Source organism: Lissotriton helveticus, chromosome 5_1, assembly GCF_964261635.1.
Source record: "Lissotriton helveticus chromosome 5_1, aLisHel1.1, whole genome shotgun sequence".
In the NCBI taxonomy this organism is placed as follows: Eukaryota; Metazoa; Chordata; class Amphibia; order Caudata; family Salamandridae; genus Lissotriton; species Lissotriton helveticus.
Window position 1 is genome coordinate 1,774,804,623 of NC_136065.1, and position 23,430 is coordinate 1,774,828,052.

The 23,430-nt window shown below is 47.9% G+C and overlaps 1 protein-coding gene across 4 annotated transcripts in view; it reads right to left on the bottom strand.

The window, feature by feature from the left end:
• Positions 1-23,430, bottom strand: part of CCDC47 (coiled-coil domain containing 47) — a 353,169-nt gene that overhangs the window by 115,015 nt on the left and 214,724 nt on the right. For all 4 annotated transcript variants that reach the window (XM_078645050.1, XM_078645051.1, XM_078645052.1 and 1 more), the window contains exons 8-10: positions 13,970-14,080; positions 12,813-12,898; positions 9,121-9,179 (exon numbers count right to left, since the gene is read on the bottom strand). In XM_078645050.1, coding sequence (XP_078501176.1) covers positions 9,121-9,179; positions 12,813-12,898; positions 13,970-14,080 — 256 coding nt within the window. The remainder of the gene's footprint in view (positions 1-9,120; positions 9,180-12,812; positions 12,899-13,969; positions 14,081-23,430) is intronic.

The window sequence follows — 23,430 nt, forward strand, 5'->3', positions numbered from 1 at the left end:
GGGGCCCAGGTCGTGTAGGGCCTTGTGTGCGTGGGTGAGGAGTCACCCGATGGTAAGCAATGAGTGGTGGGAGTATCGGCAACCTTTTCCCCCACTTCAGGGCTGGAGACCGGAGGGGGCGGAGCTTCCACACAGTATTTCGGATGGATGCCTGATCTCCCGAGCAGCAGACACACCGGAGGCGTGCCAAAGGCAAGCCAGGCTGCGCCCGGCCGGGCCGGGACCAGGGGCCACAACCCCTGTTCGTTCTCCAGGAAATGTGATGTCCTATATCCCCATACCCTCTATACGTTGAGGATGGACATCAATGAAAAATGCTTGCACTCTCTGAATGTTGCAGACTGGGTCCCTCACTGCTCCCACTGTAACTTTTCCTTTCTGCCTGGTAGTCAAGCTCCTATGCCTTCTGGCAACTCATTCCCTTTTAGGATGTTTCTATTGAATTGTAGATCATTCTCCAAACACTCGACTGAACTTACTATTTTGCTGGAGGACCTAAAGCCCAAAGCCCTCTTTTTGACAGAGACGTGGCTTCACAAAGAATTGGAGCCTAATCTTGCTCAAACCCTCCCACCCCGCTACTCTATATTACGGGTGGATCCTAAGAGTGGGAAAGTAGGAGGTATAGCTATTGTTCTTAATAACAAATTCAACTGCCTCATTTCTGCAGACCCATTACTGAATTGTGAAAGTCTAAGTGAGGGAGTGATTAATCATGCCAGTCAACAGAGCGTAATATTAGAGGTACCAAAGAACAAGGGGGATAAAAACGAAACGCCTACTCGAATTTCCAGTGTTGTGTGCCTCATGGGAGTCTGGCCTTTTCACTCAATGTTTCACCTATGAACACTATCTGGTATATTAATCTATCGCCCTCCTGGTGCCTCAGGACATTTTCTCACTGCTCTTCCGTCTACTGTCGCTAATTTAGCCTATGCCCCATCCAATTTCACGGTGCTCGGGGACCTTAATTTTCACTTAGATGACCCCTCTGATCATATGGCGAAAGAGCAGAGAGTCAACCTGCAGGTCTCCCAAGAGTACTTGCATCCACTCATATTAAAGGCCACCTTTTAGATCCTGTGTTTAGCAATTGTAACAAGCTCACCGTAGGAACCCCTGTACCACTTTCCTGGTCGGATAATTGTTTGATCCCCTTATCTTGGGAAATTTCTGACCCCCTGGCTCCCTCTAGTATAACCTTCACCTTGGATAGAAAATGGTTCAGACTCCCTATCGACCCAAACCCCAACGAAGCCATTGACAATTTTAATCACTGGAACGATAGTTCCCTGCAGGTAGTACTCCCTAAGACACACACCCTCAAAATATCCAAGCTGAAAATGTCCCCCTGGTTTTCCCCCAAGCTAAGAGAACTAAAGCAATCCTGCAGAAGGCTTGGAAGAAGGTGGAGACAGAATTATTCAGACTCTAGTAAGTTAAAATATGGGGAGTCAATCAGAGTCCGAAATTAAAACTGCCCAAGCTTTCCTTTATGAAATGAAAATCAATTCAGCCGCAAACTGCCCCAAAGTAATTTTTAAAATGGCCGAAACTCCCTCTAAATTGCCTCAAAAACAATCTATGCCAGAGGGAGCACTCATGCCCTGTAAGGATTTGGCAGAGTTTTTTCAGCAAAAAACTCAAACCATCTACTTGTCCTTCTCGGTCACTCAGAATCTTCAGCCTAGGACCTCTATCCCGGATCCACTCTCTGTAACCCAAACCTCACTTGGGCAATTTCCCCCTCTGGACCTCGCCTTACTGGATTAGATTATGGCAAAACTCAAATTGGTCCTCCCTTAGACCCTGGCCCTCCTCAGGCCCTTACATTAGCTGCTGATACCATCTGTCATGTAATCCTTGATCTTATAAACCAGTGATTCCCAAACTGTGGTCCGTGACACATTCCCAGGGGGTCCGTAGGCAACAGTTTTAAAAGCACAGAAACATTTCTTGTATAATTAGCAGCTTTCCAGCAACAATAAAAGTGTCAAGAGAATGCCTGTGATTAATGTACCTACTGGAGAGCAAGGAGAGTTTTGTTCAGTGGCAACTTTGACTTAACTAATGTAACACAGAGGGTTAATGTGCCTACTTCAAAGAACGTGTAACATGCATCTTAAAAAGTAGTATTTTATGTGCCTAGGTTCGTGGTTGCTGCTTTTGTCACAGAGTTTCTTTTGTTACTGTGCACTCCATAAGTGGTAATCTTAATCTAGCAGAGGGACCTATAAACTGTCAAAGAGCTGCTTTCAAACTGCATGGTACCAGTTAGTAACTTATATTTTGGCCCAATTATTCATTATCTGATGGTGCTAAAAAGATATATTTGGGTGGAAATACATTTTTAATGTTAAAGTCAATGCTAGCCACTGTGTTATGTTCTGAATCCTGGGTTTGTGCTTTTCCAGACCAAGCAGTCTTTAAACATTTTATATACACACTTATTTACATGTATGATTCAATGTCTCTATATGTGTGTGATGTAAAGTGCTCTGACATCCTACAATGGTATGAGAGATGCTATAAAACAAATGAAATACATGTGACAGAGGGGCTATTACTTCAATATAAAATACTAAGGGCCAGATGTACGATCTGTATGCGCATGCAAAAACCTATTGGGCCATGTACATAGCCTATTTCACGAGTCGCAATTTGTTTGCGACTCTCTAAATAGGTTTTGCAACTTGCTATTTGGAAGGGGCATTCCCTTCCAAATAGCGAGTCTCAAAACCATGTACAAATGTTTTGCGGTCACTAAACAGTCACAATAACCACCTACTTCAAGTAGATGGTAATGCATTCCCAAATGGGAAGGGGTCCCAAGGGGACCCCTTCCCCTTTGCAAATGCATGCAAAATTATTTTCTAAGGGCAGGCAGTGGCCCCAGGGACCTCTGCCTGCCCTTAGAAAATGAAACGAAAACGTTTCATTTTCTTTTTTTTTTTTTAAATGCATGGTAAACAGGCTGCATTTTTTTCCAAAAAACTGCTTTATTTAAAAGCAGTCCGAGACATGGTGGCCAGCAGAGCCCAGCAGGCCACCATCGCTGGGAGAGCTGGCATTCCCAATGGGCTCGCAAATTGCGAGAGGCTCATTAATATTAATGAACCTCGCAATTTGCGACCCCATTGGGAATCCCAAACAGTGTTAAACACACTGTTGTACATTTCATTTAGCGACTCACAATTTGCCACTCGCAATGTGTCGCCAATTGCGAGGCGCTAAATGAAATGGTCGTACTTTGAGTATTTGTTTTGTGTGCACACGTGTGTATTTTTTTCGAATTACTGTTTTAATGTTTGAAATTTAACTCATACAAATTGCTTGGGGGTCCCCGGCTTCCAGTGGTGACTCAATGGGGGTCCTCAGGAGTCAAAAGTTTGGGAACCACTGTTATAAACAACTTCATTGCATCAAGCACAGTACCTGATGCCTGGAAAAGTGCAATGGTTAAAACCCTGCTAAAGAGGACATGTGTGTACCGATTGCCGACAAGTTAGTAACCTTGTGTGGGGGAGGGGGGGGGTCCGGGTGGGGGGGGGGGGGGAGTGGGAGGGAGGGTAGTTCATTGCATTGGGTCTGTTCTCTTGTTACTTATGTAAAAATCGGGATGGATTGCGATGTCATTCATGCATACACTTGACTGGCAGATGCCTCTGGGGTACAGAGCTCTGCGATTTGTTTGTGATCTGTCATTAAAATCTGTTAAAAAAAAAACCCTGCTAAAGAAACATAATCTTGATCAGGTTTATGTGGCCAACTACCACCCTATCTCTCTCCTTCCCTGGTTGAGGAAGATCCTAGAAAAGCCAAGAAATACTGTGCTGGTAGAGTTCTTGGATACAAATGAGCTGCTCCATCCCTCCCAACTCGGGATCGAGACCGCTCTTCTAGTGATAACTGAGGACGCGAGGAGGATACTGGATCAAGGAGGTGCTGCAGCGGTTATCCTCCTCGAACTAAGTGCCACATTTGACACTGCTAATCATAACACGCTGATCCTCAGACTCACGAGTGTGGGAGTGTCCGGCACTGCAATCACATGGCTACAGTCCTTCCTCAGCAGGCGTTCCTTTCAAGTCTTTGAAGGTGATGTGGTGTCTAAGAGGTTGCCTCTCAGCTGTGGGGTTCCTCAGGGCACCTCCCTGATCCCCACTTAGTTTACTGTGTACATGAGACCCCTAGCGGAGATTGTCCATCCATTTGGCATTAGAATCATCACCTATGAAGATGACACTCAACTTGTGGTGGCATTAAATCACACCGAGGGGTCATCTAGCACCCTGGACTCTTGCCTAGAGGAGGTGGCCAAGAGGATGCAACTCCCCTGCCTTAAATTCAATTGGGATAAAACAGAGCTGATGCTTCTTGGCAACTCCGCCTCCTTCAACTCCACCCTGCTCTGGCCTAATTGCCTTGGCCCAGCACCCGCCCCGAAAGATCAGAGTAAGAGTCTTGGATTCTGGCTCGATTGTTCGCTTAATTTTAACTGTCAGGCAGCAAAGCTTTCTGCCACATGTTACGGCCTGCTGAGGATGTTTCATGAGATCCTCGCCTTTCAGGCCAGAAGGATTATGGTCCAGGCCCTCATCCTCTCCTGCCTGGACTACGGGAATGCCCTTTATTTAGGAGCCCCTCATTCCACCATACATAAGCTCCAGGTCATTCAAAATTGTTCAGCCTGCCCGTTACTTCAGATTTCCTGTCGGCGATCTGACAAACCAGCACTTAGGAGCCTTCATTGGCTGCCGATCTGGGAGAGGATTCAGTTTAAGGCCATGTGCCTGGCCCGTAAGGCCTGCTGGAAGAGGAGCCCAGCTGTTATCCAATCCCCAATCACCCCGTACTGTCTGAGCAGAAACCTTTGTTCAACAGCTAATTTTCTGGCCTTACCCCCTAGAATAAGCAGAGCCAGATGCAGCTGGCGCTCCTTTTCTCACAATGCCGCCACCCAATGGAACGCCCTTCCTCTACTTCTCTGTAAGGAGCCCAACTGGCTAGCATTTCGTAAACTCCTAAAAACACACCTTTTTAAGAACTGTATTTAACTTATCTCCTCTGTCCTTCTGTGTCCCGTCCGCAGCGCTGGGAGGCCTCAGGGTAGCCATTACGCTTTATAAATGTAATTTCATTTCATCTAATTTCATTTCACAATGTTCTAATCACTGGATTACTATTCTGTTTCTTTTTTCAAAGCCAAACGCTTATCAAATCTAAAAGGAATTTAAAAAGAATTTAGTAAGTGGATTTATAGTGCAGAAGTGAATAACTGTAGTTTCCTTTTTGAACTACACTTGCTCTGGGTTTTTACTTATAATTTCTGTAGGAAAAGTGCCCCTTTTTGACATGGTCACCCCCACTTTTTGCCTGGTATCTGCAAATTTGACAGAAGTGCACCGGGTTCCTGCTATCCGGGTACACAGTGCCAGATCTCTTTCCCTAAAACTGTAAAATTGTTTCCTCAATTGGCAATACCTTTAGCACCCCCTGAAAATCCCTAGTAAATGGTATCCCTAGTACGTAAAGCAAGGAGGCTAAAGGGGCTCCCTAAGAGCTGCAGCATGTATTGTGCCACCCTAAGGGATACCTCAGCACCAACATGCAATCTGCCATTGCAGGCTATGTGCCATTTTGCAGAGAAAAGTGAAGACGACATGGCACACCTCCTGTGCACCATGCCTGCAGACACTACATGCAGTATAGGTAAGTCGCCCAAACAGCAGGCCTTACAGCCCTACGGCAGGGTGCACTATGCTATATGTGTGGTACTATATGCATGAGCGATATGACCCTGTGATGTCTAAGTCAATTCTTAGATATTCTAAGTGAACAAGATGAACATTTTGAGTACAGCTACAGGATGGCTTCACGGAAAGTAGAGAAGTTTGGTATAAAAAAGTTCGTATTAATAAACCACATGGATTCCAGTTATGGTTTTATTAATACATGCACCCAGTGGACACCTTAAAGGTACCCCCTGAAAGCCTACCGACTACTAGTATGCTGGCTGACTGTCTTAGACCAGCCTGCCACCACAGACAGGGTTCTGACCCCCTACAAGCGAGCGCTTGTGCGTTCTGAGGGCCGAAACAATGCCTGCTCCAGCTGGAGGTGTTGTCACCTCCTCCAAGCATGATGGCTAAGTGCTCAGCATATCAAGACAGGAGGCTTCAAAGACCTCTGCTGCCTTTGATATGCGACCCAGAGTTTCCCTAACGGAGGAAATGCCACACACTGCCCGGGTCCACTTGGCACCAGGACAGGCAGGAACATTGGGTAATTAGGAGGCATGTCCCCCTCTAAGGCTATTTCCATCCCTTAGGTGGGCTACCAGATGTCAAACAACTTTTAGAATAACACCATCTTCGTTTTGGTAGAATAAAGCTCTCTCAATCAGAGTTATGCCCCCTTCCCAAAGAAGTCATATAGGCGGTGTAGACACCCTACAGCTAAGTAGCCCATTGGCTACTACCTGTCACTCCACCTAATGTCCCAAAATTGAGCTTTTAGGTGATACCCCTGACACCAGGACCTCAGATTCTACAGACGTAGAAGAGGAAGAAGAAGACTAGGATTAAGAAGAAGAAGGAGGACAAAGAAGAGCAGCGGGAAAAGCGAGAACTGAAGACTGCTGTGGACTTTTGGCGCCAAACCCTGCCTGCCTGCACCTGTCTCGACAATCGTGACCAGGGACTTGTCCTGCACCTGACCAGCTTCCAAGAACGCCGCAAGACTGCCAGCCCTTTGAAAATGGTCAGTAATCTCCCTTGGAGTAGGGGAGGAGCTGCTCCCCTGCAGTTCGCAGGCACTGACACGCTAAGTCCGGTTGGCCGAGTTGCCACTCCTCAACAACAACGCAACACAGCAGCCTTCCAGGAAGAGGATTCTGCACTCCTGAAGATCAGATCTGTCCCCCCCACCAAGTGAGAGGATACCAGGACCAATACCCCGGGAACCAGATCCCTTGCAGCAAACAGAGCCCATGAGAGTCCAATCCAGATTCCCACTGCAGAGGGACTAAGCAGCCGTTGAGGAACGAGAACACCGCAGAGACCCACTTCTAGAGTAGCTCAGATGCCCTGATTTTGTACCCTCAACTGACAATGACTGACAACTGCAAGGCCCTAGAAAGCACACAGCCCATCTGACTTTTTCACTGTGCACCCGTGCGCCGCAGCCTGGGTACAAACAAACCAACTGTGCCCTCTTGTCCCCAAGACACTTGTGACCCGATCTCCGGTTGGGAGCTCCCAGACTTGTCCCCAAGTCCCCTTCTGCAGTCAGTATCTAGGTGGCCCCCCTTCTTTCCACCGGCGCTGCGAGACCACAGCTACCAACCCGACCAGCACCTCTGCACCCGGACGCCCCAGAGCAGGTGACGAGTAACTGCTGGTGATACTTTGGACCTTGGCCCCGTAAGACACTAAGGAGACCCCCAGAAACCAAATCGTGAATAACTGTATGCAACATTTAAGTGAACTATTTACTCACCAGTAAAAAAATAATGTTTAAAAAAGTACTTATTTTATGACGAAGCTTTTGGTATCAAAATTTACATAAAATAAGTTATTTTTCTGAATTGGTCTCTGACTTATTCTTGTGTGTGACTCATTTATTACTTCTCCGAGTACATCAAATGCGTAGAACTACACTCTGACAAGCCTAAACCGCTCACCCATTTAATGTTAACATTTATGCCTCTGTAAACCAATAAGGGTTGCCTAGACTTTCTACAAGGTGTACCTCGTTTTGGTCCACTATGTAAAGAGCAAGCTACCTACAAATTCAAGCTCTTTGGATTTAACGGATTAGTTATCAGTCCAGAAAGAAGAGTAAAAGTAATGCACAATAACAGTCACTAACCATCTCCACAGAGTTTATGAATTTAGATGAAATACAGATAACCTGTTCCCATATTTGTGTCCATTTAGATGGATCGAGGGATTAACGGTCTACTTCTAATAAGTGGGCTGTAGATATGGCCATAGACTTCTGTCCCAAAAATTGGGCTGCTTTCCTGTTACCTCGTTGCTTAAGCTTTTTTTACTTGTCTTGCTATGCATAGTTGGTCTTCCCGGGAGCTTTCTCCCATTTCCTCATTACTTTCAATGCTTTACCTTGCTTTAGGGCTCTTCTCTACCTTATTTCCTTGCCAAGCACTTACTGTGAAGTGGCTTCATCCCCCTCACCATTCAAATGCTAGCTTTGATACCTTAAGCTAATTTGCCTGAGCTCGTAAAAAACGAAAGTAATTGAAAATCTGACATCCTTTCAGTTAAAACAGATTGGGGAGAAGAAGCATGGTAGCAAGAAAATGTACTAATCTCTCAAATCAGTAACCTTAAACTTCACTTGAAAAATCTAAGGATTAGACCAGGTAAAGAGAGGCCTTAGACATTCCACAATTTAACTTATAATTGAAGAAGTATCTGAAAATCATTAGAGGAGAAGACAAAGTTTTAATCGAAGAAGTGGCAGGGCAAGTTAGCGAGGAATATTCAAAATGAAGGAATTGTAGGTGAATTTCAGTCTCAAGGTTGGTTATTTCAATGGGGTGCATACTGTAATGCTCGCAGATTAAATACATCACTGAATGGATACATTAATAACAGTGCCTTGATTTCTACGCTAATTATCTCTGAAAACATATGCCGTGGAAATTAAAGTTGAAATTTCAACTATATGATTAGATCTTCACAGAAAAAAAAAATCAAGAAGTTTGTATTTTAAAAAGCCACCCTACTCTTTCTGCAATTTTAGGGATTGCAGGGTCCTGATATAAACAAATAAATAAGGATGACAAAGGATAGGACCCCTGCGATTAAGACACATTGAACGGTAGATTGAAAGACAAGTGGCCTGCTAAGAAATGACCAATGTGGTAAATGCAGGCTGCACATACATGTAGAGAGAGAGATACGGAGCATGCTGTGTGCACCTAGCTCTCTTTGCTGTAGAACACAAACCAATGATATTAACAGTGTCTACGATAAAAAAAATAAAGAAATAAAGAGGACAAATAGATTTTTGACCTCCCAGAGGAATCAAATGTTGTTTTCTCAATTTGAGTAAACAAAAGGTTTTAGGTGGGGATAAGTATACTGTTCTTACCATTAAATGTAAAAAGCAGTGTTCTCTTTGTGTCGGGTAACTTCAAAGGCTGACCCTCCCTGTCAAAAAACAAAGTAGATTATCCAAATGATCAAACGAAGCACAGCAACTACAGAACATTTTATTTTGGCATGCACAGACACATTCCATGGTTTTCTAAACAGTGGCAATACAGTGTTGGCACCATTTGAGCTCACAAGGCCAATGTGAGTAGCCAGTATTCAGTTTACTGGCAAATCTCAATACAATGCCGCAAGTTGGGTAGAGGCAACGTCAACACAGACTGACAGACTGGTATAAGGATTGAGATCTCACTTTGTGCTCCAAAATCTTCCCACTCTCTACACAAGAATTATGTTGTAAAAAACACAAGTCCTGCTAAAGATTCTCAAGTGCAATCAACCCTAACAGGCTATTCGTTTTCCATGCAAAACCCTAAGTTATGGAACCAATGTCAAGAGTCCCACCCTCCCGCCCCTCTGAAGGGGTGATGAATGGTATCTAAATCCTTTCAATCAACCTTACTTTCCTCTGAAGACCCAACTGTAAGATTACAAACCCCAATAAATGCAGCCTACCCGTCTTCACAGCCTCTCCCAGCAGAAGAGAGAAGCTGAAATGCTGGTTGCGCCGTTTGGTTCAGAGTTATGTAGGCTGGCCCTTAACCGGATTACAGATTTAAAATACAAACAATGAGAATCAACCAATAAACTACGTGGAGATTTTCCCCAAAATTACTACCAAACAAATTCAACCATTTTTACTGACTTGAAGGGTTTTCTCTTACCCTTCCTTATTATTGGTCTGTCAAAATTGAAAAAATGCTCTGAACAGGAAAAATTCAAGCTGGTTTCCTAGAAGCCAGGGTTTCAGATGGGTTCCAAAACTTCACTAACTACCCATCCGGGAAACGGCCTTTACAACGGGGAATGAGCCATGCGTGCTCTTTCCCCGCAGGCGTAACAGTGTTTCTGCCTGTCTGGCAGTCTAGCTGACCGGCTAAGTGGGGAGAGGAACAGGAAGTATTGGGACAGGAAGCGCAGGGTGTGATCAGGCAAGTGGGGCTGGGGGAGCCTAGTTTTTATGGGTAGTGGTCAGTTTTAGGGCTGGGGCAGGGGGGTGTTGGGTCATGCTTTTGTTAGGTGGCAGGGTTTTAGAGCTCAGGGGGGGTAGAGGGGGGGGGTCGGGTAGTTTTAAGGGTTGGGGTAGGGTTTTAGGCCTCAGGGCAGGGGAGAAGGGAAAAGGGTAGCTTTAAGGGATGGGCGGGGTCAGTTTTAGGGCTCAGGGTGGGGTTGGGGTAGTTTTTTGTGACAGGGACCGGGCTAATGTTAGGGTGAGGGGTCAGAGTAGTTTTAAGGGCTGGGGCAGGGTGGATTACAGGGCTGTGGTATCAAGTGTTAAGGCGCAGGGCAGGTGGGCTGGGATATGCAATTTACCATGCATATCCCTTAAGCAAAATTGCCTTTACAATGAAATTTGTTATAAAGGCATGTGTGGTAAAGGCATGGTCGTAGTTCAGACCCCGTTGTTAAGGCACGGTATAGAAAACAATGGTCCTCAAACCAATGATTTAAACAATTGATACTATTACAGTGTATCCTTAGTAAGGAGCTAAAGTAAAGTTAGTACTCCTTGCAGACAAACGTGTCCAACCATATACCATTCCTTGTTTTGTAAATACATCCGAGTGTAAATGGAACATACATTTTCTAAAACATGAGAAAGTGGATGTGCAGAGACTTCAATTTGGTAAGTCAGCAGCATGAATTTATTTTCATTCCAAAATTATTTGCATTTATCAACGATAATATCAGTGGTTGCTCCAAGGGGAACGTGCAGAGAAGGAGTGCTCGAAGGTTGAGTGGGTGGGGAAGTATTCCCAATGTGGGATTTAGAAGAAAAGGTAGAAAGATTCAAGGTGAGATTGATCAAGTGTATCAATCAAGGTGTCCTGACCCAGTGGTCTATTTTACATGGTCTATTTACAATTGTGGCACAGCGGACATCAAGCTTTGAACAGATCTCGTCAATTGAATTGACTTCAGGACTGACCTTCCAGGCTTCCGATTGAGATTGAATTAGTCCTACTATACGGCTACCCTTCCCACTATGACCAGTGAGGATGAGGGTTATTAACCACGAGTTGGTTGCCCCTTCCCACCCCCATGCTTTCCTGAGGAAGACTCGCAGGCAAAGGCTCAACTCTCCCATAAGCCACAAGTCGAGTCGAAATGTCGACCAACACATCCCCCTGTACCTGGACCCAGAGCCCCCAATGAATACGTGCCACAGATGACTACAATCTGTGATTGTTTGATTTGATTTGATTTATCCATTTGTAGAGCGCGCGAATGCCCAAGGGCGTCTTGGCGCTGTGAGATACCTCTGGCTCTTGAAGATGTTGATTAGGGCTATGCTGAGAAAAGCCACGTTTTAACTTCCTTTCTGAAAGATTTCAAAGATGGACTATTTTTTATATCTAGCGGTAGTTGGTTCCAGATTCTTGTCGTGTGCACCAGGAAACTTCTTCCGCCCCAGTTAGCTCTCTTGAATCTTGGGACACTGACTGTTTTCTTTTGGCTGGACCTAAGAGGTCTATTTGGCTCATATAGTTTTAAATGGGATTTTAGAAATTGTGATCCAGTTCCATTAATTGCTTTATATGCTAAGCATAGTGATTTGAATTGTATCCTTTTTTTCAATTGGCAGCCAATGTAGATTTTTTAGTATGTGGCTGATTTTTTCAAATTTTGGTATCCCTAGTTTCAGCCTGGCTGCTGCATTCTGCAGGCGTTGGAGTTTGAGTAGGATTTTCTTCCTGGCTCCGGCATATAGGCCGTTCCCGTAGTCCAGTCGGGACAAGGCTAATGCTGTCACCACTGTCTTACGTGAGTCATACGGTAGGTAAGGTAGGATTTTCTTAATCATTTTCAGGATGTACCAAAATGATGATGCCAGTTTACTGGCTTGGGCATCAAAGGAAAGATTGATATCTAGCGTGATTCCCCGGTTTTTCACCTTTTCTGTTGGTTCTGGACATCCTACTAGTTCTTTTGGCCACCATGAATGGGACCATATTTTTGTGTCCCCTCCTAATATCATGACTTCACTTTTATCCCCATTTAATTTTAGGCAGTTTGTTCTCATCCATTGGCTGATTTGTACCAGGCAGATATGACATTTTTCTGCTGTGTTCTTTACGTCTTTATTTATTGAGACCACGATTTGGGTATCGTCAGCGTAGGATATTGGGGTGAAGCCACAGTTCCTTATTATTTGTGCAAGGGGAGTAACGTACAGATTAAAAAGAGTGGGGCTCATCGAGGAGCCCTGCGGGACTCCACATGGTAGGTTAAATTGATTGGATTGTACAAACAATTGTTGTTCTCTGCCACAGATCAAAACGTTTACTCCTAGCGCTCAAATGTGGCCAGAGCCAAAGCCCATGTCTAGTGATGCTCACATAATTGTCTGGCGGCCGCTGCACTGAAAATTCATATTCGTACAATTAAAAAAAGACACTACTTGATAGCCCATTACATTGTGTCTCACCACACCTCCCTTGAAATCAATTCAGCCCCCCTTGAAAGGCAGCCCCAGTTTGAAGATACTTGCTCCAAGGGGACTTTCGAGCCTGCAGTGAGCAGCAGACAATTTACCCTATAATTAAATGACAGATCATATGTACATACTCTTGCATTACTTTTGCACCGGAGAACTGGTCCGAAAAATGGATCGACTCAATTTTGTCAGCATAGTGTGTGAGGAAATGTGCCATCTAAAAAAGAAAGAGAAAAGCGGGCATGAACAGCGTCACAAACACTGTGGAAACCAGCACTTTATTTTCAGGATACACACACTAGCTCTACATAATTCTGTCTAAATTGGCTATTGCATTAATGCTTTCCTAAACTCCGATGTGGATGAAATTAGAAATGGAGTAAAGACTACTGGCGAAACACAAAATGGGTACACTTCCGACCTATCTTGTCACAACCCTCTTAGCCCTTCCCTGTCACCAACCAGATACAACTTGCTGCTAAGCCCTCCTCTGCTAAACTAAATGCTCTCAAGTAACCGAAAAGTGACTAAAAATGCTATATAAAAATTACACAAGTTCCTGTACTTGCTGACACCCAATCCACCCACCTGTGCACTGGTTAGTCTTGCAAACGTCAAGTCTACAAACAACATGCACCACACATGCAATCTACAGTGCCAGATCTTATAAAGAATCTGGTTATTTAATAAAGTTTGTAGAGTTTCGTAATAAGAATCAACCACAGGTACATCATACATTGGCATATGGTTTCCAAACAAATTGGTTGACTGATTTTCTGTAACCCAATTTATAATTAATTGAGTTTGCCAACCTTAAATATAGAATGCCAAGTAATCAGGTCTGCTTTATAGTGCTCCCTCAATGCTTTAATCAGTTCTGTTAATTCTCATTGTGAACTTGCTTGTCCAAGGTGAAAAACAGATTGTGAGCACTGGTGACTTAAGTCCGTCCAGAAAAGAAAAGCAGCATTAGAGCAAGCGAAGATGCTGCAAACAGAGGTACAAAGTACTGTCATTTATGACCCAGTCCACTGTGAACAAGGCTAACAGCCCATTAATTTTCAAGATCAGGCCTGACTGGCAAATGATTAAGTAAATTCACTAATGATGCATAGGACCACTGAGTTGCAAGCCTGCAAGACCCTAGAAATACTTGTAAAAAAATGTGACTTGAATCAGAGGGAACTTTGGCCAATTATTTTAAATCCAAGTCCAATCAGCATCCACAGTATAATACATGTTCCATCTCATCTAATTACACAAACCGAGCATCCTCCCTTCACTGTACCTTTGTGTCCATAATTCCCTCGGTGACCTCTCCCATTTCTGAAATGATCGCCAGTGACTCTGGAAGCCCATACTTCGCCCCAGATTTGGGTTTGTCGCTGCAGAACTCACCCTGCATAAAGGAGAGGAGATAGACAATCATAAGTACATGCAGAGAAATCCAGGGAGCAATTATGTAGGCGTGTTTACAAAGAACAGATGTGCATTTTTGGAATTTCTTAAGATTGTGGCTGGATTATTTTGCATTGTACAATCGAATGTTAGTCAAATTATTGGTTGTAAGGAAAATTTTGAAGGTTAATGGAAGGCAATTACATTAAGACTGCTCCAATTGAAACCCCACAAGCAGGAACAGATGAGTCACATGACAATAGTGTCTTCGGAAGATGCCTGCATCAAAGCACTAATGCAACGCCATGTGCCTTAATCTTCTGAGGGATAACAGTTAATTAACAGGAACATTATCAAACTCTCTCGATCCATGTCAGTCTACTAGTCATCACGTAAGTCCTACAACAGAAAAGCTAGTAGAATAATTCACAACTCCTTAACTGCTGGATCTTTACCCAGCAGCAGCTCCTCCGCAATGGCAGAGGAGCGTCGCCCCACTGGCTCAGAGCCAGCAGTTGAAAAATAAAAAATAAAGCAATAATAAAATATTGTTTTAACAGCTGGCTGAGCCAGCATGTGCAGGGCGGGCCATGGCATATGGGGCGGAATAACGTGCACTGCCTGCTAAGCAGGTCTTAGGTTGGCCAAACGACTGGCGCAGTTAGGTTACTCCAACCCAGCTGTATTGCCCAGCCGTGTTGAAGAAACGGTACAGATTCCCTGTGCCTGAGCGATCGCTAAACAAGCCCGCTCAGGAAAATCCCTGCACTGGAAACAGAGGAGCGCCGAGGCACAAGGCGGAAGGAGCAACATTAGGGAAGCTTTATTTCTTTATTATTAAACCAGTGCCGCCCCCCCCCCCCCCCTCCCACGCTCCCCGTGCCCCCTTTACCTGCCCCACCACAGTTTGTTGCATTGGCTGCCATTGACTTTACCCCCCACAGCTGAGCCCTTTCTTGGCTATTTGATGTATTTCCTGCTTAGGGTTCCATGACTTTTTCCCCACATAATGTATCCATCCCAAATTTGCGCTCTTCTTTCCAACATCCAGGGGATTCTGAAAGAAACCAGAGTTTGTGCATCCCCCTGGATGGGACAGCAAAAATAGGCAAAATATAGCTACATTTTGAGTTTTGGGGGGGGAAAAATAGGAAAAAAAGGTCTCCAGATAAAAGTGCTTTTCCCTAAAAATGGCATCAACAAACTATTTGCTGTGGGGCGTGGCCAAGCCGCCTAAGATGGCGGATCGTTCCTCCTAGAGCTCCGGCTGCCGGCCCACATCAAACACAGCCCATGGAACCCCCTCAACTTGTACAGGGGCTGTGAAGGAAGAATCGATGACCGGAACACCTCAGGGCAGCCTCGACTTGCCCAGAACTCCCGGACGAGGTCCCTGAAGCGTCCGCGGCGCTCCGCTGTTGCTCCCCGTGCGCGGCCTGACAAGATGGCGGCCACCGGGTAGAGTGACGGTGCCAGAGCGCTGCGGAGTTCGGGGGACGTGTGACCGGAGGCCCCCAGGCGGCGAGCCCACGTCAACTCCTGAGGTGAGGAGGTGGCATTCTTGCGACCTGGCGCTGTTCGTTATCTGCGGAGTCGGGGCGGCCCATGCAGACCACGCACGGGCTGGAACACCGCCGCTGCAGCCCCGACCACGACATATAGCGACGGCGAGTGGCGCACGAGGCCATTACGAAGGGAGATACTGCTGGCTGTCTTGAAGTAGTGAGAGCGACTGCCCCCCTCCTTGTGTGACCCCGGCGGGGCTCGGCGCTGCCCCGGCTACAACAACGCCCCCCCACGAAGAGCCCCCCTTGAGGAAAGAGACGGGACAGGCCGGTACCTGGGAGCGCCCGGCGGGGTGCGATGCGGCTCTGGGGCGCTGAGAGGGACGGTCGACATACGTGAGAACGCCGGGGATGGCCCATCGCTGCTGAGCCTCTATTCCGGCCTGATCACCACCCCGGTTCCCCGTCAAGTGAGAGGGGCCTGGTCTAGCACTCTGGGGATAGCGCGACGCACATGTGCGACGCTGGATCGCCACCCCCAACTCCCACCTGCTGACAACACACAGACCACGAACGCGTGGGGTGAAACGTGTCGACGGTGGCTGACCGACTGAGAACAGTACAAACCCAGACGACCATAGAATTGGGAAGCCTATGCGACGAGCCCCCCCCCCCCCCCCCCCCCCCCCCCCCACCGCGTTAAGACAAGGCCCGGATGAACAAATAGGGCCATGGACGGCTGCGTTACTGAAGGTTGCTGCACCACTGAACCACCCCTCCCGAACCGGGCATTTATTGACACTGGGCGGGGTAGCGCCCAGACATATTGAATCAACATAAAACGCGGACGCTGGACCTGACGACGCTGTGAGCAGCAGCGAACGCCCGACCCCACCTGCCCGCCATTGTCTAAGTGGACTCCCCCAGGGGATCCATAACCCCCCAAAATGGGCCGCCGGGCAGCGGGAACCACACACGGAGCGGACCAACAGAAGATACCGCCTCAGACACCAACCCCGACCACACTGCGGGATGGACAAGACAGTGTAGACTCCACGTCCAGAAAGTTGGACCAAGTACTCGCAGCAATAGAACATTCCAGAGTGGCGATGGAGAACAAATTTGACACTCTAGCTACGGATCTCAACCTTCTCCGCGATGACCACAGGAAGCTATCGGACAAAGTCATCCAAGGAGAAAAGACGGTGCAGGCACTGGACCCGCAAGTACAGCAACACCACTGTGACATTGCAGACCTCCAATCCTGGATCAAGGCCTTGGAATACAAGACGGACGATTTAGGGGGGCGCTCCCAGAGGAGCAACATCCGAATCATGAATCTGCCGGAGGGGGCCGACCCAATACAATTCATCACGGACTGGATCGCGACCTTTACACCAGCCAAAGACCCGACTCCCTACTTCTCCATTGAGTGAGCGCACCGGGTCCCAATGCGCAAACCTAAACTGGGCCTGCCCCCGCGACCGTTCCTGTTGAAACTCCTACACTTTCGAGACAGGGACGCAGTTCTCCGAGCAGCCAGAACGCACAGGCGGCTACAGGTGGAAGATAAACAAGTGATGCTGTTCCCCGACTACTCCCGGGCCGTAGAGCAACAGAGGGCCACCTTCCCGGCGATAAAGCGAACACTTCGGCAGAAGAACATCCAGTACACCCTCCTGTTACCGGGCAAACTTAAGATTATCCACGATGGCGCCACACATTTCTTTACAGACCCGAAAGAAGCGGACACCTGGGTGGAGCAACATGTCTCTCGGCGCCCGGCGATGACGGGCACACAAAACCGTCAACCTAGGCGGCAACCACGGAACCAGGGCCGCAAAGTCACCCTGACACAGCTCAGTGCCCTATCTACTCAAACGGGGAGCGGCTCCCCAGACCTTACCCAGATCATAGCGGACCGTAGGAGCGCGATCCAAGCAGTGTCCGCACTCGGCCCGGTGGGGGGGGGGGGGGGGGGGTCGGATGTGGACAGAGAGCCCCACCTGTTCAGCTCTGAAGACGAAGCTAGCGATGCTCCGGCCTCCCACGAGGGTTCCATGTCGCCCCCGATAGTGACACCCCAGACCGCGGATCTGTTGATGTGACAGTGATATGAACACCGACACCTCTTGGTACCACGGCTCAACTCGCACTGGACCACCATGCATGCCTTTGGAGGCCCTGACGACCGTCTATTGGGATGGGTTCGCTGGTGGGACTCCGGACGATCGCGGATGCCTGGAGAGTACAGAACCCGACGGCCAGGTTATATTCCTTTCACTCCATCCCACACGACCTTCGGGTGAGACTCAACAGGTTTCTGTGTTCCGCAGATGTCCTACCAAAAATACAACACACTGACTATCTGGGGCGCATAGTGTCGGATCATGACGCACACACGGTGACCCTTCGCTGGAGACCACCCTACCCCCGATCCCCACATGGAGGCTCCCCCAGGAATGCCTCACTGATCAGGCCTTCCGTCAAACACACGGGGACTTTATCCGGGAACAGTTTCTGCACAATGTGGGCTCTGCCTCCTCCAAGGCTATGGAGTGGGATGCATACAAGTTAACCGCACGTGGACACTGTATTCAACAGGTGGTCGGGGTGCGGAGAACACTGGAGCAAGTGCTGCATAAGTCAGAGACTGCGCTGGCAGGCATGTCCCATGACTCGGACCAGGGGAGGGCCACCTTAGAGCAGGTTGTGGCGGCGAAGCTCGCACACAGGGAAACACTACGAGACCTACGGAAGTATAACTTCCGTATGTATGCTACGCAGGCACACAGGGAGGGCAACAGAGATGGGGCACTCCTAGCGTGGATGGCCAAACAGGACAACTTCACAGCCCATCACGGAACTAGTGGACGAGACTGACGACCCAACACCTCCCAACTCGACATCCTGAGCATATTCCGCACCTACTACGCAGACGTGTACCGCAACCAGACGCCACGCACATTAGCACACTTTATGGGCACACACACGCTCCCCACAATCTCCTCGGCGGATAAGAAAGAATTAGACAGTAAAATCACATCCTCAGATATTAAGCACGCTATTGGGTCCCTTGCACGGAAGAAAACACCAGGGATGGATGGGCTCCTGTTGGAATACTATAGCACATTCGCGGCCCAAATAGTACCCCATCAAACGATCACATACGAGGAGGCCCTATCCAAGGGGATTCTGCCCGCATCATTCCGCGATCCACGATGGTGGCCTTTCTAAAACCCCACAGGGACCCCACACACCCTTCCTCATATAGACCCATCACACTCCTAAACACGGATTGTAAAATTCTGGGGAAAATCTTAGCCGACCGCTATAGCCAAATTCTTCCAGCCCTAATACATCCCGATCAGTGTGGATTCGTGCACAGGCGCAACACATCACATAATCTGAAAGGGCTCTTCCACGTCCAGGACAGTGCGCAAGACAGATTCCCCCGCGCAGCGTGCCTGATCTTCGACCTGGAGAAGGCGTTTGACACCTTGCTGTGGCCTCACTTGTTTGCGGTCCTCCAGAAACTGACTATCGGCCGGGTTTTAATGGCATGCACGCGACTCTTATATAAGGAACTCACCTCTAGAGTAAGAGTCGGCAAGCTTATCTCCACTCCATTCCCGGTAGAGAGAGGTACCAGGCAGGTGTGTCCACTCTCTCCCCTCCTTTTCGCACTAGCAGTTGAGCCCTTGGGCACGCGGCTGCGACTGGAGGGAGAGGCCTGGGGGATTCCGATCGCGGGGACGACACACTGCGTATCATTGTACGCAGAGGATTTGCTGATTTACGTCCGCGACGTGACGGGGGATCTTACCTCGATATGGGATACCCTGCAGGCCTTCGGAGCCATTTCAGGTCTCAGGGTCAATTGGGAGAAATCAACCATTTACCCCTCTTGGCCCCCACCTGGTGCCGCACAATGTGATGCTGGGCACTCAGACCTTAAAATGGAGCGGGGCGGCCCCCAGGTACCTGGGAGTGAGACTATCATTCCCCGGCGGATTTATACGAGGGCAATCACCGCAAAGTGCTGGCGGGTCTGCGGTCGGTGGTGAGCTTCTGGAAGACTGCCCCTGGCACCCATCGGCCGGGTGGCCATAGCAAAAATGATAATGGTGCACAGATTGCTCTACCGTTTTGCCAATCTCCCGGTGATTCCGCCCCGGTCATTCTTCCGGGAACTAGATACCCTACTCACAACGCTAATATGGGGTAACGGCCGACGTAGAGAAGCATTGCGCACGCTACACTTGCCCACCGCAGATGGAGGTCTGGGAGCCCCGTCATTCGAATCATATTTCCTTGCTGCTCAGCTTCAGTGGCTGTCCCACTGGACGGCGGAGCGATGCGTCGGGGAAACGATAACGGAAACCGGTAGGATACCTCTTCCGGTGATCAGGAGCATGCTCTTACCCAGAACCAAGCCGTCCCGCACTCACCCGGTTAAGGTCTCCATTGCACGCAAATGCATGATGCGCATTCATCGAATGTCCAAAGACCGGCCATTTTATTCCCCACTTCTGCCCCTGGTGGGTCTCCCTTGCGGGGAAAAACATTACACTACTAGGGCCCTACAAATCTGGACCGATCACGATGTGACGGAGGTGGAAGCGTTGTTCCACGAAGAGCAATTGCGAACCTATGAGCAGTTGGTTGAGTGGTATGACCTCCCGCGAGGGTACAATTTCTCATGCACTGGCAACTTTTAGATAGTACGCGACCGTTCTGGAGTCTGCGAGACGGAGAACCACCCACACACCCGGTGCTCCACACGATACTCCGCATGGGGCTGGCAGGCACCTAGTTACATGGCACTATAAGACCATCAGGGAATTAACAAATGTTTCCCCTAGATAATTTACGGCAATCCTGGGAAGACGATATCGGCAGGGTATTCCATGACACGGAATGGACGCGCGCTTTGGAATATACAAAGAAAGTGTCCAGGAACGCGTGGTTCAAGAACATACAGCTTAACATACTCCATCGGGCCTACTTCATGCCGGACAAACTGCACCGGTACTATCCAGACACACAATTTAACTGCCCACGTTGTAAAATGTCGGAAGCGAACTTCATAAATATGTTTTGCGACTGCCCCTCCCTGCAACAATACTGGACCAAGGTGCACCAAACACTCCTTACACTGGTCAGCCTGCCGCACATTGATACCTGGGAAGTCTTTGCACTAGGGACATACAAAAGGAAGAAATCCGAAAAACTGCTCTGGCAGTTTGCATCCCTTGCCCTGCTACTGGCGAAGCGGGCTATCGCTATGCACGAGAGGGCCCCCTCGGGCACCCCCGGAAGCAGCCTGGATAGGAGCCGTGAGCAAGTGAGGGGAGTGAGGGGCGGCAGAGGAGGATATTCTACGGGAAGAGGAAGTGAAGGGAACACATAGGCACCCTATCTCCCTGGAATGGGCACAGTTGCTCATACAATTTAAACACGAGACAACTCCGGACGACACACCAAGACCATCCCCACCTCACGCCCAGGCTTCCCCACAGCACTCCGACCCACCTAGTCAAATGCCCAGTGCCTGAGTTCTCTGCCAACTAGACGGGACAGAATGAGGGTCGATCCCTCTTGGAGACATGGCCCACCACTCCTGGCAGAATACTCCCCTCTTTCCCGAGAGCCCTCGCGACCCCAGCCCCCTTGGACCACAGACCCATGCACCCTATGCCCATTAGCCCCAGCCGGCCCGCCACGCGCTCTCCCACCACACACGGACCTAGGAAAAGTTTTCCCGGCAGTTCCACGTTTAGTTTCAGTCGGTAGTTCGGACACCGACGCACACTTCACTTGACCGCAACTGCCAGTTTGGTTAAGGTTCACAAACACACACGGGGATGACATTCACACCTGCCCCCGCCAGCACGCAGCTCTAGGGACAGGACGTAACAAGTCATACCATGATACATTCAGATCCCAAGTCTGCAAACCCGAGGGCATCTATGTACGATCTTGCTGGACGTGGTGGCATCTACACGCTGCAGATGAATTCTAATTGTGAATTTTATGTAACCCTTCAATGTGTGACATAACTGATACATGATTGCTGTATTACCCCCAACGGGGGCTTGAACTGAAAAACCTTAATAAACAGATTTAAACAAAACAAAAAAAACGATTTGCTGTGCTAAAGTCACCATCTTCCCAACTTTCAGGAACATGCAGAGTTGAATAAAAAAAAACTGTAATTTAACACAGTTTTGGCAGTTTTCAAAGAGGTAGCTCATATTTCCCATTTTTCTTGCTCTCAACCTACTTCCAGTTTATGGTGGAAATCAGTGTGAAACCTTTGGGTGATCCAGGAAAGCTATAGATTTCTGAAATGTAGACAGAAGGCCTTATTATGATGTTGGTGGGACCGCCATTGACAGGCCGTCAGTTGTGGTCCCACCGACATCCAGGCTTGCGGTCTGTCCGCCACAAATATGCGGTCGGTCAGACCACAACGGTCGGAGGGACAGACAGGCTCAGGGTTGCCGTTGGGGCGGCGATTGGACCGAAATCCCTACAATGGAGGTGGTGCAGGCACAGGCACTGCCGTAGGGATTACGATGTCTATTTCCCTCAGCCTTTAGAGGGCAGTTCCACCGTCATTTAAAGACAGATACAAAGGGACTTTGGGGCCCCAAGCAGGGCCCCCAACCCCTGTGGGCCACTAATCAGTGGCCAAGGGGGCACATGTGGTCCCCCTACACATATCATTGGACCGTGTGTCAGACACCCCATGGTGCCTGGCACACGGTTGTGCACAAAGTGCTGAATAACACTGCGGTTTGTGTTACGGGCCTTTTCCACAGCACACACAAGCCACAGTGTCGCTGAGCACTTTCCGACTGTCGTGCTCGAGGTCCTATTGTAATATGGCAGGTGGGTCCTCAGACTCCTTAGGATGGCACCACCATCGTTAAAAACCCCAGAATTCCGAATTCAGCAAGGGGTCACATGTGTAGATTCCCCAAGGTTTTCCCATAGAAACTGTTGAAATAAAGAAATATTGAAAATACCTAGGAAAAAACAGCCATTTGTGATAACATTTTCATCTGTAACTTCCTTGTCACAATTACTGATAAACTTTTTTAAATAATAAAACAAACGCTACATCATTACGTTAGCTAGGCCCTTCTGGTTGCGGGAATATAGAGTTTGTAGGTTCTTCAAGAATCCTAGGTACATAGAGGCAACAACGGGGCTGCACCATACAATGCGTTTCATTGTGTACCAATTATAGACCAACTCATGGTAAAATAAGTGTAGTGAAGAATGGGTATCAAGGTAACATACGTATTTCTGAAATGGCCACACGCTTAAGAGTTTGAGCATGTGTTATTTGTACATCTCTGATTTTGTGTGCCCCCGTAGTAGCATGTGGTTAAGAGGGTAATTTTCGAACTGTCTTCTTGCTTACATACTGGCTTACATTTGGAAGCATTTTATCAATTGTCCATATTTTGCAATGTCATCCGGATGCGATGGCCTCGACGGATGTGTGTCAATACCCTCCTTGGGTAAACTAGTCTGGACATTCTGCCGCTGAGTCTCCACATACTCAGACCCCTTGGTTTCCTGAAACATACCCAAGGACTCAGGCTCATGTTCCTCGAAGAAAAATAATTGTTCTTCCTAATCTTTCTGTGGCTCTGGGGGTCATAGGAGGTTTGAGTTCTTCAGTATCCTTGTCAATTTGTTGCTTATCCTTCAAAATTTTCCACAGAATTTGAAATTCTCAAAGGAATGCATCAAAGTCTTATTTTTTGTAATATCACAACCATTTCGGCCTCGAGGTGCTTCTTCTTTCACTCCATTTCAGCATCCATTT